At 46.8% G+C, this 15,828-nt stretch overlaps 1 protein-coding gene across 2 annotated transcripts; it reads left to right on the top strand.

The window, feature by feature from the left end:
• Positions 1–839: 839 nt before the first annotated feature.
• LOC137799440 (A-kinase anchor protein 12-like) lies at positions 840–15,588 on the top strand. Of its 2 annotated transcripts, none has more exons than XM_068596236.1 (11): positions 840–941; positions 4,855–5,022; positions 5,636–5,821; positions 6,651–6,822; positions 6,916–7,095; positions 7,933–8,052; positions 8,147–8,277; positions 8,372–8,402; positions 8,929–9,034; positions 9,285–9,354; positions 9,437–15,588. In XM_068596236.1, exons 2-11 carry the CDS (start codon positions 4,888–4,890, stop codon positions 14,060–14,062), a joined length of 5,757 nt encoding a protein of 1,918 aa, XP_068452337.1. In that variant the 5' UTR covers positions 840–941; positions 4,855–4,887; the 3' UTR covers positions 14,063–15,588. The 2 variants fall into 2 exon arrangements, with proteins under 2 accessions (XP_068452337.1, XP_068452336.1); XM_068596235.1 differs by having other exon boundaries at positions 8,144–8,277.
• Positions 15,589–15,828: the final 240 nt, after the last annotated feature.

The following is a 15,828-nucleotide window of genomic DNA, read 5'->3' as shown; positions in this document are numbered from 1 at the left end:
AAGGGATGAAGGACGCAGGACGCAGGATACAGGACGCAGGATGCAGGACGCAGGACGTAGGATTCATCCCCTGAAATGCCTCACTACAATAAAACAATGTTGATATTGTGTCCTGCTGTAAAGTAATACTTTAATAAAGTAAAAATAAAATGCAGGACAGCTGTAATAACGTGGAATTACATTCGGACCAACGGGTTTTCATGACTTTAAAACAAATTTTCATAACTTTTAACCAAAATCTTCATGACTTTTTCATGAAAATGAAAGTCTTTTTTGTGACCACATTTTTTATAATTTTTTACTAAATTTTCATGACTTTTAACAACATTTTCATGATTTTTTCATGAAAATTATTTTTTTTTCATGACCAAATTTCCATGACTTTAAACCAAACGTCCATAATCAAACATGGTGTGAAATGTGTGTGTGAACAGTAAAAAGTGATAAAATGTAGTATTTAAACTAACAATGAGGATTCAAAGCATACAGTAAACCTTAAATCACTCAAATGAATGAGAGACAAGAGTTTATTAAAAGAATAAACATTTATATAGATGCCTGTATGTATGCTGCTGATATGTTGAGCCTCTTTCTTTAAAAAGCAGATTCATCATTTAAACTAAATGAACGTCATGAACACATGAATATAACACGTTTACACAACTTTGGGATCATATTTAACACAATATTCATTCTGCAGCATTGAAACGTTGCCGTGAGGAAGTCACCGTGTGAATGCTCCCGGTGAGTTTGGGATTAGGTGGGATTACAGAGGAGTTATGTAAAGCAACTGCACGGTGATTGGCGGCCTCCGATGCTGCGCATGCGCACTGAGCGCCGAAGCCCCGACAGCAGCGAGAGAGCCGGAGCGTTGTTTACGGAATTTAAATTGTGTTCAAAAGGAGCAAAAAGGCAAACACGCGACCCGGGAGCGAGCGCAGGTGAGTTCGCGTGCACGCGCCCAGTCTTTAGTTTTTATTGTGGCACTTTTGTAATCGAGAGACTAAAAAAAGAAACGACACGAGCGCGCGGCATTGGCTTCTGCAGGGATTGAACACAGACGCACGAGATGGGACGCGGTTGTGTAGTTTGTTGTCACGCGGGGACACAATGTTCAGAGGGGAGGCAGCTGCTTCGCACACACACACACACACATGCACGCGCACGCGCACGCGCCGTCCCGTGCAGCTCTGTCCCAACACGTCCATAAGTTCTCGTGTGTTCAGGTTAAAAACTCGTCGCGTGGTGATGTTTTCTCTCTGCGCGTAAACTTCTTTTTTGTAAAAATTCTCGTACTTTTCTCCAGTTTTACTGCAACTGGGTCCTGACCCTGGACGTGCACGCGGTTGGTGGTGAGTTTGCGGGTCTGAAATGTGTAGAAAAAGTGTGTTTTATTCATGTTTTCCTCTGTGTTGTCGCTGAGCGCGCGCACGCCCACTAGCCCCGCCTCCCCGCGTCGCTACCGTGACTTTAGGAACTTTGTGTACCTTTTGCTCTGCTGTTGCTTTCGCGGGGTTTTTACATCTCTCTGTTTCCACTCGGCAGTTTTATTAAAGATGAGTTTCTCGATGAAAACAAATCAAAGTGAGCTGCGCACTTTGCTGCTGCGTTAAGAGGCCGCTGCGTTAAACGCTTGCATATGTTTTGCATCATTTTTAATACAATAATGACTTCGTGCAGTGGAGCTCCAGAACACCGTGTGCCCACAGTTTGTGTGTTTGAAATGTGTCTTTTTTGTGGTCAAAATGTCCAAAAGCTTTATTTTCTCAGTAGAAAAGTGTCAGTTGTTGCTGTGCAGGGCGCCAAAGAAGCGAGAAGGTCAAAGGTCAAAGGTCAAACGGGTGCTTTCATTGGGGATTCCTCTGGTGTGACGTCGGTCAGGAAAACAAAAGTTATAAAAGCTCAAAGCTGTCAGTCTGATCCTAACAACAGCTCACACACTGATGAGACACCTTTTTGGAAAGATTCAGACCCAAAGAATCAGAATCTGCAACAAAAACCACAATAAAACAAAGTGTTGGCCTGTCAGGAAGGAGTTTCAGTCAAAAAACTGTCTTATTACTTACTTTATGGCAAAACGTTGTCTGATTTGGGCTTGATGGGACTTTAAATGTTCCTGTGTGACGCTGTTTTAGAAACGTGGGCCAAGCAGGAAGCTTCAGGAGACAGAAGAGGCCATTTTGTGACTTTACAGGAAACAATACGGGGAAATAAATGATTGTCGGAGATGTTTGTGGAATCTGACTTTTTAAGGAATACTTATTCAGGATTTAGTGAAACGTTACGACCGCAGCGGCAAGTTACGGCGTTTACGTAAATATTTTATATATATATATATATATATATATATATATATATATATATATGTATATGTATATGTGTGTGTGTGTGTGTTACTGGTATATTAGTTTGTGATAGTGCACAAACTAGTGCTAAAAAAATGAAGTTGTATTCTCTTATTGTAACTACTGTAAAAGTCGGGTTACAAGCTGCTCCTACCTTTTGATGGGTGTCCCTGCTGTAGCAAGCTAGCGCTGCTGCTAGCCCCCCGCTGTAGCAAGCTAGCGCTGCTGCTAGCTTGCTGCTACTGCCCGCGTCCTCGCTGCCTGAGTCGAGGACCATGTTTGTCCCGCTACCTCCGGTGGTTGTCGGGGAGCTAGCAAGAGAGCTAGCGAAGAGCTAGCAGCCACACTAGCTGGCTACAGCAGGGCAGCTAGCGGTGACACCCACCGACGGTAGTAGCGGCTTGTAACCCGACTTTTACGGTGTATTTAAACTCGACTTCTTCCGGGGCCGGGCAGCTCTTTAAAAAAAACTTGACTCGTACAATAGTTTTCACCGTGCGGCGTGATGTTGTACGGTTGTGTTTTCACCGTCGTCTCGTTAACATCTGGAGCGCGTTCAGGCCCAGAGCAGAGCCGTTAGCGTCCGGCTAACAGGGGGCACTTTACTGGTTTTCCTCTCCCTGCTGGCCTGAGGGGAACTCTGGGCCGGCTTTTCTTTTCAGCAGAGTCGCGCATCCACACAAACAAGCAGTCAGCAGCCAGGTTTGTTCTCTCTCACACACACACAGACACACACACACAGACACACAACACAGACTGGACTTTCTGCTCGAGGGGATGCAAAGCTCCGACATGCATTACACAAACTAGACCGTACGCCTGGCTGCTGATGCTCATGACAGCGTGAGAGCGCAGAGAAACACGTGAGCGTCCTGTTGCATTCAACTGTCGTGCAACACAAAGACACACAAAGACACACAAAGCTCGTTTTTATGACCTGGAACCAACGTGAAAGTTAAAGTTGAGCAACACGACAGCGTGTGTTCATGTGTGTATTTGCTGCTGAGGGCTTGTGAATTAACTTGTTGTTCGACTCTTCATTCCAACCGGCTCCACCCTGCGCTGCCGCCCCTGAAGGAGTCGGTTGTAAACCCTGTTTGCGTCCTGCTGGTTTTACATAATCCTCCACTACCCTGCAGTAATGGATGCTAAATATTTGTGTAGCTGGAGGTTCAGTCAGTGTGTGTTTTACGTGTTTGTTTGACGTGTTTTTAGGGGATCAAAAAGTCCGTCACAGCTGGTAATCTGAAATATGTTCATGTTGCATTCATTAAAGGGCCAGTTTTTAGGATTTGGCGGCATCTCTGGGTTGAGGTTGCAGATTGCAACCAACTTAAACAAGAGCAATATTTAATATATAAGTTTAATAGAAGTTTTTGACTATTAAATAACTTTAGCTGCGAGCTAATGTCATGTTCTGGACACATTTTGTCCACAGCAACAGATCCGTAAGTGGAACAGACATTCCAGCTCAAATCAACATAGCAGAGCGGCGGCCATTTTGTGTGTTGGCTAAAATGAGCTGTGGCGTAGCATCGTCGTAAAGCAGACGAGTAAAAGTTACAACTGAATCTTCATAAACTCACTCTTGTCTTGATTGTCGGAAGAAGAAGAAAAGCACGTTGCTACCGCCAGACGAGTGGCAACTTTGGCGGGAAACCGGCAGGCTAGCTCGCTAACTGGCGTACAAGTTGTTTTGTTAGCTAGCATCCATAAGAAAATCCATTCATACACAGATACATACACAAAGTACAAGTGTTTACACGGGTGTTGTTTCTCTTCTAACGTGGCTAATAGGAGAACTATTAGCCACGTTAGCTTCTGGAGCTCTAATACTCCACATAGCAACGCTAAAGACGCTGTGAAGTAACTGTCACAGTGTGTTCGCCTCTCTGAGGATTAACTGGGATTCCTGTGGGCGGGGGATTGGATCATGTGACCAGGTGCGTCCTCCATGACACTCTGGAGCCGACAGACAGCTGGCTGGATTTGGTTTCATCCCGTTCGGGTCTTTTTATTTATATTCTTAGCATATTTCTGCAAACAAGCGTTTCATTTAGCGGTAAAAGTAAAGTACATGGCGACATACAAACCTCCAAAGTTTGCATTAACATGAAAAAGAGAAAAATTATTGCAAGTTTGGAATTAATACATCATTTACAAGTTAAAAAATACCCCAAATGTTGTGATCGTGAAGGCTTAAAGGAGCTTTATTGACTGAACTCTCTCCTCAAATCAATGTCGGACACGACTTTGATCATGTGTAACCAACTCCTCTTTACAATATGTCACTTCAGCACCACGGACAGCACCACACACACACACACACACACACGCACACACACGCACACGTGTTTCATTGTAGACTGAGTACGCCGTGCAGAGCTCTCGATGTTGATATAATAAAATAAAACTCCCTGTGTGTGAAAGGAAGCGTCCTCCTGAAGTCGTACATTTGAACGTCCTCTCGCCGCTTCAGAGGATTTCTCTCCCGCTTCTTTCCTTTCAGTGAGACTCGCTCGCTGCTCTCGTGTCGTGCAGGATGGAGTTCCCCGTGGACTTCCTGTCCGGCGTCAGCCAGGCGCAGCTGGAGCGGTCGGGTCACGACTTCATGAACAAGCTCCTGTACAGCGACCCGGACCGGGCCGAGCAGCTCGGCCTCGCCAACGGCACTAAGGTACTAAACAAAGGAACAATGGAAGGTTCTCACGGGCATGGAGAACCTGGAGAAGTTAAAATGGTTCTTTACAGGCCTGGAAATGTCCTTTTAAAAAAAAAAAAAAAAGGAAGTGGTGTAAATGTGTCATATTCATGTGTTCATGACGTTCATTCACGCCTCCTTCCCTCTCTCTTCCTTTCTCCGCCCTCTCTCCTTCTTTCCCTCTCTCTCTCTCCATTCCCTCCCTCCCTCTCTCTCTCTCTCCCTCTTTCTCTCCCTCCCTCTCTCCCCCCCCTCCCTCTTTCTTTCTCTTCCTCTCTCTCTCCCTCCCTCCCTCTTTCTTTCCCTCTCTCTCTCTCTCCATTCCCTCCCTCCTCCCTCTCTCTCCCTCTCTCTCTCTCCCTCCTTCTCTCCCTCCCTCTCTCCCTCCCCCTGCCTCTCTCCCTCCCTCCCTCCTTCTTTCCTTCTCTCTCTCTCTCCATTCCCTCCCTCCTCCCTCTCTCCCCTCCCTCTCTCTCTCTCTCTCCATTCCCTCCCTCTCTCTCTCTCCCTCCTTCTCTCCCTCCCTCTCTCCCTCCCCCGTCCCTCTCTCCCTCCATCTCTCTCCCCATCCCCCCCCCCCCTCCCTCAGGTCACCATAGACGTGTCCAGCGTGGGCTTCGTCCCTCTCTTTGGCTCCGCCTCCAAACAGAAGATCCTCGCTCTCTTCTCGCCCGGCGACCTGCTCACGGCGGCGGCGCTGTACCTGCTGGACCGCTGGTGGACAGCGGACGACATCCTGAAGACGGCGGACCCGACGCGCGGCGGCGCCGTGCAGGTGAGGAGGGAGACGTTCACCTGAGGCTGCTGACGGCGTCTCGCTTCAAGACCCAAATATAACGTTTACTGTGAAAAACAGCTTTGAAATATAGATGCTGACTGAAGCTACGCTGGAGGAAACCACTAGCGCGAATAGCATCCGTAGCTAATGATGCCAACGACAGCTAACTGAGGCTAGCCTCTCGTTTCAGCACTAAAATACAAACTAAAGCAGACAGCCATAAATCAATGTTCTACGCATCTGAACGTCACTGTTTGGCGGCTCTGACTTGCTAAAGACGAGAGTTAAAGCGCCAGTTGTGCCAAAAGCCTCTACTGCCCCCTAGTGGTGAGAAGGAGTGTCGCCCTGCAGCCGCTTCAGGTGAAAGCAGGCGAGGCGACAAGTCACACAAAGCATTTTAAATTATAATAACCAGAAAATAATGCTGTGAGACTAAAGCTGATTGTCACGCTTCATCATCACGGAAGTTCCTGAAATGTTTCACTCGCATCCTGTAACGACACACAACTCAACTGTCCTTTAGTTTCACATCCACGAATCAAAACAGGAATTTAGAAATGTTTGGAAATATTTAAATCTCTCGATCTCCCTCGATCTCTCTCTCTTTCATTCTCTCTCTCTCTCTCTCTCTCTCTCTCTCTCTCTGTCTCTCTCTCCCCCTATCTCTCTCTCTTTCATTCTCTCTCTCACTCTCTCTCCCTTTCTCTCTCTCTCTCTCTCTCTCTCTCTCTCTCTCTCTCTCTCTCTCTCTCTCTCTCTCTCTCTCTCTCTCTCTCTCCCTCCCTCCCTCGCCCTTTAGTAGAGTAACCCTGTGTTCGGCCCTCAGGTGCAGACGGTGGGGGAGAGAATAGTTTTGTACATCCTGAACCGCGTCGTCTATCGAGCCAGAGAGATGAGCCCTGACGAGCTGCCCTTCCTCTGCCACGGGGAGAGAGACCACGCCAAGATCCTCTGGGTCGACGGCGAGGCGGTCGGCTTCTACTCCGTCAAGCCCTCAGGTGATTTACCGGATCAATGAATCTGCTCGCGCGTGGATCCCCGTCCGGCGGACCCGGTTTCTGACGGTGTCCTGGTGGCTTCGCTCTCTGTAGGCAGCTTCCTGAGCTCTTATGCAACCAGAAGCTACCAGCTGCCCGTGATGGACTCCATCTTTGTTCGTAAGCGCCAGCGTGGGAAAGGCTTCGGCCTCCAGATGCTGGAGGACTTCGTGCTGAGCTCCAAAGAGGACCGTCTGGGGCTGAGGTACCCCGTCACGCAGTTCATGTACAAAGGTATCAATGCCCACCTTATCGATGTGCACAGTCCGGATATACTTTCTCCAGGGTTCTTATGCGGCCATGGAAAACCTGGAAAAAGTCATGGGGTTTTAAAATGGTTTATTTCCAAAAATATCTCAAAAAGTGTGGTAAAAGTCATGAAAATGTGTTATATTCATTCATTCAAATTCGGTCAAAAGTCAAGGAAATTCTGTCAAAAGTCATGAAAATGTGTTCTAAAGTCATGAAAAAGTCATGGAAATTTGGTCAAAAGTCATAGAAATTTGGTCAAAAGTCATAGAAATTTGGTCAAAAGCCATGAAAAATCAGTTTAAAGTCATGGAAATTGGGTTTGAAGTCATGAAAAAGTCATAAAAATTTGGTAAGAAATCATGGAAATTTGGTCAAAAGTCATGGAAATTCAGTCAAAAGTCATGATAATTTGGTAAAAGGTCATTGAAATTCGCTTTAAAGGCATGGAAATTTGGTTTAAAGTCATGAAAAAGTCATGGTAATTTGGTCAAAAGTCATGGAAATTTGGTCAAAAGTCATGAAAATTTGGTCAAAAGCCATGAAAAATCGGTTTAAAGTCATGGAGATTTGGTTTGAAGTCATAAAAAAGTCATAAAAATTTGGTAAGAAATCATGGATATTTGACAAAAGTCATGGAAATTTGTTCAAAGGTCTGGAAATTTGGTTTAAAGTCATGAAAAAGTCATAGAAATTTGGTGAAAAGTCATGGAAATCCATCGGTCACAATGTGTATGAACCCTGTTCCAGCTGTGTGCCCTCGCTGGTATTTAGATGCACTCACTGTACATTTCCAGTAACACACTCCTCTCTGTTCCCCAGTGTGTGAGCGATACCTGCGTCAGTACCCAGGAGACACCGACCTGCTGTGGGAGGTGGAGAGCACCGGAGGTCCCAACCAGAGGACCAACATCGCCAGAAAGATCCGGGCCATGGACCAGAGTAAGAAGAGAAGAACACAATCCAAACTGTCGAGCTCTTAAATTAAAATGTCTTTGTGTCCACTCATCTCAGCATGTTCCCTGTTCCTCAGCAGTGTCCAGGAGTCTGACTTTCACAGAGGAATCGCTCGTGATTACCGAAAGGACTAAAAAGGACGTGACGACGAACGCGATTAGCTCTCAAATAAAAGAAGCCGGCGCTCTGGAGTGCACGGTGGAAATCGTGGTGCGTTATTGTTTATTGCAATTTTGAGAAACGTGTATTTGAGAAACAAATGATTCTAAATAAGTTTAACATTCAGTCATCTTTGATTTCATAGGAGGAAGTGACGGTGCTGCGCGTTGCCAAAGGTGAGCGTTGTTTTACATCTACGTCGTAAACTTTCCCCTAAAGGGGTCACAGGGTTCTTACGGTCATGAAAAACCTGGAAAAGTCACCCAGATTTCATTTGGTCATGTAAATTTGGTTTAAAGCCATGGAAATGTGGTAAAAAGTCTTGGAAATTTCTTTAAAAGTCATTGAAATTTGGTTAAAAGTTATGGAATTGGGGTTAAAAGTGATGGAAATGTGGTAAAAAGTCATGACAATTTGGTTAAAAGTCATAAAAATTTTGTTTATAGTCAATGAAATTGGGTTTAAAGTCACGGAGATTTGGTTAAAAGTCATAAATGTTTGGTTTGAAGTGATGGAAATCCATTAGTCAGAATGTATATGAACCCTTGGATTATCTGCCTCTTATTTGGTTCATGGCGGCGTAACGTTGGTCTTTACCGTCTTTATGTGGGAATCTTCGTGTGAAAGGTTCCTCAGATTGTGTGTAAATGTATGTTGGTATCGTTTCTTGTGATAATGCACTAACGCTGTGACAATAAACAGTTTCAGAGGCCGAGGTGCCGCTCACAGCACGGGGCCGGAGCAGTGGCTCAAAGCGAAGGAAGATGGAAGAAAAGATTGGAGAGGACAAGTCAGAAAAAGTCATCAGGTCTGTATGAATGAAACCCCGTCTTACATCTTTGCTCCTCCTCGAGAGTCGCCGATCCGACTTGTTCAATCAGCCGAACACGCCAATGAAATACTACCTATTTCATCAATACACAGGAAATTCTCCCCTGAAACCAACTCCTTTTGTGTGGTTGTTTTTTTTACCCAAATCTCCTCTTGTGTCGTGACACCAGTAAATCCTGACACGGTATAGTTCTTGAAATTAACAAGCGGTGTCTTAATCTTTCTAGAATTGAGGATATTGAAGCAGAGGATCAAGTTTCTGCGCAACAGAAGACAGAACTGCACGTCTCTGAAGTGGTGAGGACGAATGCAAATTCCTATTCACTCGTTTGTCCACAGAGCTGTACAACAACTTGTTCACGTTTGTGTTTATTTTTAGGGTATTTCCAGTGTGGCTCCTGAAGAGCAAGGGGAGGATTTGGTTGATTCTGCACCTGAGGAGGAAGCAGCTCGGATGTTGGACCAACCAGACACCATCCTGGCCCAACAAGGTCTAGAAGAAGCTGACGTCGCATTAGCGCCTACGACCGAGGCGCCACAAGTAGAAGATGGCGCCTCGCAGAATCCAAACGGCGTCTCCTGTGACTCGCAGATAACGGTTGAGAATGTGGCGTCGGAGATCGAGGAAGAGCGTCGGGAGGAAGACGCTGCAGCGCCGGCAGTGTCCGAAGAAGCTTCGGAGGAAGCGGAAACCCCGGAGGAAGTGGGAGAGGGAAATCACGTCGGGGTCACCGATGACGAGTCGGAAGAGCCGAGTCTGTCGACGCGTGTCACGTCAGAGAACGGCGAAGCTGTAAAAACAGGAATAGTCAGTGTCGAGGCTGTAACGACTGTACAGAGTATGACCCCCGGACGGAGATATACGCGTCACAGTGCGGTCACAGTGACGGTTACGATGGAGGATAAACGGTGTGCAGTTTCTGAGATATGTGCAGATAGAGATGCGGACGCTCACGGGAACCTTCCACTCGCTGCTGAGGTGGATGAGCCAATGAGTTACGAAGAGGAAGAGGCGCTAGTTGTTGAAACTAAAACTCCCAGACGTAAAACAAAAACGAGCACAGCTGCACCGAGACGCACGTCGACGAGGGGCAGGAAGCAGACGGACGCGCACCAAGAAGCAGAAAACAGTGAAGAAGAACCGGCGGTGACGACGAGAATGCTGAGACGTGGGAGGACGTCTACCGCCGACACGCCGAAAGGAAAATCCAGAAGAAGTCGTAAGCAAATCCAGGAGAAGGGAGAAGAGGAATCTAAGAGAGGAGTGGAAGATGATGCAGCAGAGGAAGCAGCTGCAGGGAAGACGGATGAGGAGATGGTGGATACGGTGAAGGAAACCGCCTCTGAAAAAGAGGAAGGTGGAGAGTTAAAGATGGATGAGGAGGAGGAAGAGGTGGAGGAGCAAAAACAAGATGCAGTGGAAGTCATAACAGGGCTGGCATCAGATCCACCAACAGAAGGAGACGAGGGAGGAACCCCAGAGGATGAAATGGAGGCGGAGAATGAGGATCTTGTTCCTGCAGAGGTGGAGTCTGAGGAAGGAACAATGACTCTGACTCTAGAGGAAGAGGACTCAGCTGGAGTGACAGCTGCTGCAGATGATTTGGTACAAGGAGAGACAGACGCACCATTACCTTCACCTCCCACCGACTCAGCTGAACCTCCACCTGCTGAAGAAGAGGCGACACCTTCAGCAGAAGAGCAACAGAGCGAGGACGTGGCAACCCAGCTTTCTGATCACCGCAGAGTGACAGTGGTGTTAGTGGACCTGCAGAAAACCCATCAGGACGTCCAGGAGGAAGCAGCAGCTACAGAGGAGGGTCTTCCTGTGCAAAGGACTGCTGCTGAGGCTGAAGAGGAACCAAATAAGATTCAAGATCCTGTGGAGGGAAGAGATGAGGAGACAGCTGAAGAAGAAGAGGCTAAAAGTGTTGTCGAGGAGCAGAAACCTGTAGTTACTGAAACACCGACAAGTGGAAAGCAAGCAGTCGAAGCCACACCAAGACCAAGAGGAAGACCTAGAAAAGGTCAAGGAAGAAAGGAGGCAGACATTCAGACAGAGGAACCAGAAGTTCAAGTCAGGACTCTGAGGACTGGAAGGAAATCTTTACCTGTCGCACAAAGAAGTACAAGAAAAAGGACCCGCAAGCAACTCCAGGAAGAAGAGGAAGAGGAGGAGGAGGTAGGAGAGGAATCTACAGCAGTGGAGGCGAGCGAGGAAGAGGAAGAACAGCAGATTATGGATCAGGAGAAGGAAGAGAGCCCTGAAGAAAGGGATGCAACTGAACAAGTGGAAAATATAGAAGCAGAAATGGCCTTGGAGGAAGAGGATACTGTGGCAGAGGAAGGACAAGATGCAATGGAAGATCAATCGGAGGGGATTTCCCAAACATCTGCAGAAAGGCAGGTAGATGCCTTGGGTGGAGAATACGATGCATTAAACACATCTTTAGGGGCTGAGAAAGTGGATCTACCACCAGTTGTTGCAACCAGATCTCTGAGAAGTGGTGGCAAGACGTCCAAAGATCCACCAAAAACTAGGTCCAAACAAAGCAAGAAGCAGTCGGACGAAGAGGAGGAGGAGGAGGAGGAACCAGAACCTCAAGTAGTAACAATAATTCATAAAAGGGGAAGGAAGTCTGTTCGTAAAAGCCACAAACAACTCCAGAAGACGGAAGAGGGACCAGAGGAATCGGTTGAGGAAGAAGAGGTGCAGGAAGAAGACAATGCAGGGCAGGGTTTATCCGAAGGTCCACCAACAGAAGGAGACGAGGGAGGAACCCCAGAGGATGAAATGGAGGCGGAGAATGAGGATCTTGTTCCTGCAGAGGTGGAGTCTGAGGAAGAAACAATGACTCTGACTCTAGAGGAAGAGGACTCAGCTGGAGTGACAGCTGCTGCAGATGATTTGGTACAAGGAGAGACAGACGCACCATTACCTTCACCTCCCACCGACTACGCTGAACCTCCACCTGCTGAAGAAGAGGCGACACCTTCAGCAGAAGAGCAACAGAGCGAGGACGTGGCAACCCAGCTTTCTGATCACCGCAGAGTGACAGTGGTGTTAGTGGACCTGCAGAAAACCCATCAGGACGTCCAGGAGGAAGCAGCAGCTACAGAGGAGGGTCTTCCTGTGCAAAGGACTGCTGCTGAGGCTGAAGAGGAACCAAATAAGATTCAAGATCCTGTGGAGGGAAGAGATGAGGAGACAGCTGAAGAAGAAGAGGCTAAAAGTGTTGTCGAGGAGCAGAAACCTGTAGTTACTGAAACACCGACAAGTGGAAAGCAAGCAGTCGAAGCCACACCAAGACCAAGAGGAAGACCTAGAAAAGGTCAAGGAAGAAAGGAGGCAGACATTCAGACAGAGGAACCAGAAGTTCAAGTCAGGACTCTGAGGACTGGAAGGAAATCTTTACCTGTCGCACAAAGAAGTACAAGAAAAAGGACCCGCAAGCAACTCCAGGAAGAAGAGGAAGAGGAGGAGGTAGGAGAGGAATCTACAGCAGTGGAGGCGAGCGAGGAAGAGGAAGAACAGCAGATTATGGATCAGGAGAAGGAAGACAGCCCTGAAGAAAGGGATGCAACTGAACAAGCAGAAAATATAGAAGCAGAAATGGCCTTGGAGGAAGAGGATACTGTGGCAGAGGAAGCTGTCAACCAACAGGATGCTCAGGAGGAAGGGCAGGTCGACGGTACTGAGACAGTTGCCGACGAGGACACAGAGGCTTCAGTTGAACATCACAATCATGAGGAAAATGAGGAAAAGATCTTTGTTTTTGCAAAGGAAGCGGTCGCAAAGCGAGACACGGTGGAAGGGGAAGAGTCGACCTCCACATCTGAAGTGGTGGAGAGTTTACAGGAGACGGCAAAGGAGGCAATCGATGCGTCTGAGGAGGAAGCACCAGTTGTCGAACGAGTTCTACGAAGCGGTGGAAAGACCGTGAAAGCCACAACAAGAAGCAAAACCACAAAGAAACCCGAGGATGAGCAAGAGGAAGAGTCACCGGGTGAGAAAAGCACAGAAGAAGATGAACCAGAAGTGGAAATCAGAGCTCCGAGGAAGGGAAGAAAGCCAGCTGAGGCCTCACCGAGACGTAAATCCAAAAGAGCTCGCACACAGTGTCCGACTGAGGAAGAGGAAGAAGAAGAACCGACTCCTACTGATGAGATTGAAGGAGAGGAAGAAGAGGCAGGGCAGGAATCACCTGAGGAGAAAGGGATAGAGGTAGAGGAAGTGGAGAAAGAGGAAGAAGCTCATAATGCGGCCGGGGAAGAATCTACCGTGGAAGACGCAGAGCAGACAAAGGATGCCTTGACAGCAGAAGCAGGAGTGCTTGAAGAGGGGGACAGTGTGGACGCTGTGTTTGGGTCGGGTACCGACACTGACCCACCTTCATCAGTCGAGGTAGAAGAGGCTAACTCAGCTGTAGAGGAGGAAACCGCAGTTGCAGAAGTGGGATCGGACGCCGCCATCGATGAAGAGGAAGACGCTCCGGCTGCAACGACGAGAGCGTTAAGGAGCAAGCGAAGAACTTCGTCACCCGCGACACCGTCACTGAGATCCAGGGGACAGAAAGACGACTCCCCTCGGCGGTCCGTACGAAAGAGGCCAAAAGTGGATTACAGGGAAAACAACGAGGGTGCCCAAGACGAGGCCGAGGGGAACACCGACGAGGAGAAAGAGGTTCCCGTAGCATCGGCTGAGGACCAAGGCACCAAGACGTCTGATGGTTCCTCGAAGGCAGATGAAGCCGTAGAGGCAGCGGGCTCAAGCCAAGAGGACGAGGAATACGAGCTGAATACGTCCGAGGAAGAGGAGGAACCCATCGTGATTGGGAAGAGAGTTTTAAGAGGGAGGTCCATTCCCTCGTTCGTCATAACGCCGCGGTCCACACCCAGACGCCGCAGCGCTAAAGCGCCAAAGGAAGAAACGAGCCCTCGATCGGCTCGGAAGAGAAAAGGCGCCGAGGTGACGCGCAAGTCCAAACGTCTCAGCCGAGTTTAGGAGGTTAGATAGTTACGATCATTGACACAGAAGTGTCACACCTACCTGGAAAATGCAACAGAAACACATTATAAATATATATATTTTCGTACTAAATGTTTTAATGCGTCTGGAGGAGTCCAGGGACCACAGCGGCCGACGGTTACATGGTGAATGGACTCGAATTGCGCTTTTCTAGTCTTCCAACCACTCAAAGCGCTTCATGGTCTTCCTTTAGCTTGGGGGTGTCAAACTCGTTTTAATGAAGGGGCCACATGCTGCACATTTTGATCTCAAGTGGGCCAGACCAGTAAAATCGCAGCATAATAACCCATAAATAAGACAATGTTTGGTGAAGGTTTTTAGATGATAAACTCTATTTTAAGGTCTTTCAACAATTACCTAGAAACATAAAGACCAAACACTCAGACGTCAGCCCTGTGTTTATCTGCCGGGTTCTCCTCTGCAGATTCCCTCGCTTTGTGACGCCACTTTTATGACGTGATCCATGTTGAACGACTTCCAACACAATAATATCAGAGCTCACATCAACTGCGACTGTGGATCAATGGTTTGCATGTCCGTCTTATAAGCAGAGGATGTTTGACACCGCTGCTTTAGGGCCATCTTTCCTCTCTGCCCTCTTTATCTGACCTCGGGACAGTGTCCCACAACTATTTACACCAGCATTTCTCAGTTTTCTACAAACAAAAAGCTATTTTAAATACAGTTTCAGATTTTAAATGAGTGTTTTTTTTTGCCTTTTTCCAGTTTGTATGTGAACATGAATTATATTTACAAGTTTGATCACAAAGAGACTGGTTTCGTTGAGTTCTGCGCACAACTGAACAAACTCATTGGATTTCATTTGATTGTTTCTTAAAAGCCATAATTTGTGTTTTTAGCTGAGAATTCCTGCAAGTGGGGAATTATTATTTTTATACTGTAAAAAACATGTGGATGTCCAACACATCTCTCTAGTAAAGGGTTTGGTAGTCGTCAGCAACGTGTAACAAGAAACATCTCAACATCTGGTGAAATCAAATGAATGTCTTTTTTTTTGTATTTGTCAAAAGCTCCGATAGTTTTTTACTCCACAAAGAAACTATTTTTGTGTAGCTTGTTTATGTGCTTTGAATAAAAAAACATGTTCTTGCTTTGCAGCTATTGGCCGAAAGTCTTCTTAAACTGAATATTAGCAGTTTCTCTTTTTTTTTCACATGAAGAGAGTTTTAACGTGTAGATCCATTCATGACGTCATCACCTCTCGTGTGACACTTTTCCCAAACCTTGTGAATCTGAGCGGTCGACCTTGCAGAGAGGATCTTTGTCTCGAGCCGTCGATCAGTCAATGTTTGTTGTTTTTAATAATGTGGTTATTTAGTGACCATTATACGTCTCATTTTATTGTCTTTCACACGTGTTTGTGCTTTTTAGAAGATGCCATTTAAGTCATTTCGGGTCAATAATTCAAGATAATTCAATTGTCTGTGTGGACTTATTTTTCAACTGTGAAATGATGCTTCTATGAGCTGAAATTATGGCAAATAAAGGTTTCTGAAGGTAGTATTTCCACTGTTGTGTGTTTATTTAAACAAACCTTCTTATTGGATTTTAGCCTTCAGTCCATGACTCGGGCACAATCCTCTTGGACTCAGTCTGCAGACTTAGCCAAAGGGAATTACCCACAATTCATAGCAACGTGACGTTAACCACGATGCTACCTACAGGAAACAAAGGTAAACGTGGGTATTCATTACAGTTAACAGACCTGCCTCCTGATGGTC

The sequence above is a fragment of the Clinocottus analis genome, unplaced genomic scaffold (genome assembly GCF_023055335.1).
Source record: "Clinocottus analis isolate CAN_PGR_092001 unplaced genomic scaffold, fCliAna1.0.p SCAF_35, whole genome shotgun sequence".
NCBI classification, from domain to species: Eukaryota; Metazoa; Chordata; class Actinopteri; order Perciformes; family Cottidae; genus Clinocottus; species Clinocottus analis.
Note: the sequence above shows the minus strand (reverse complement) of the source record. Positions and strands in the feature narration are given on the sequence as shown.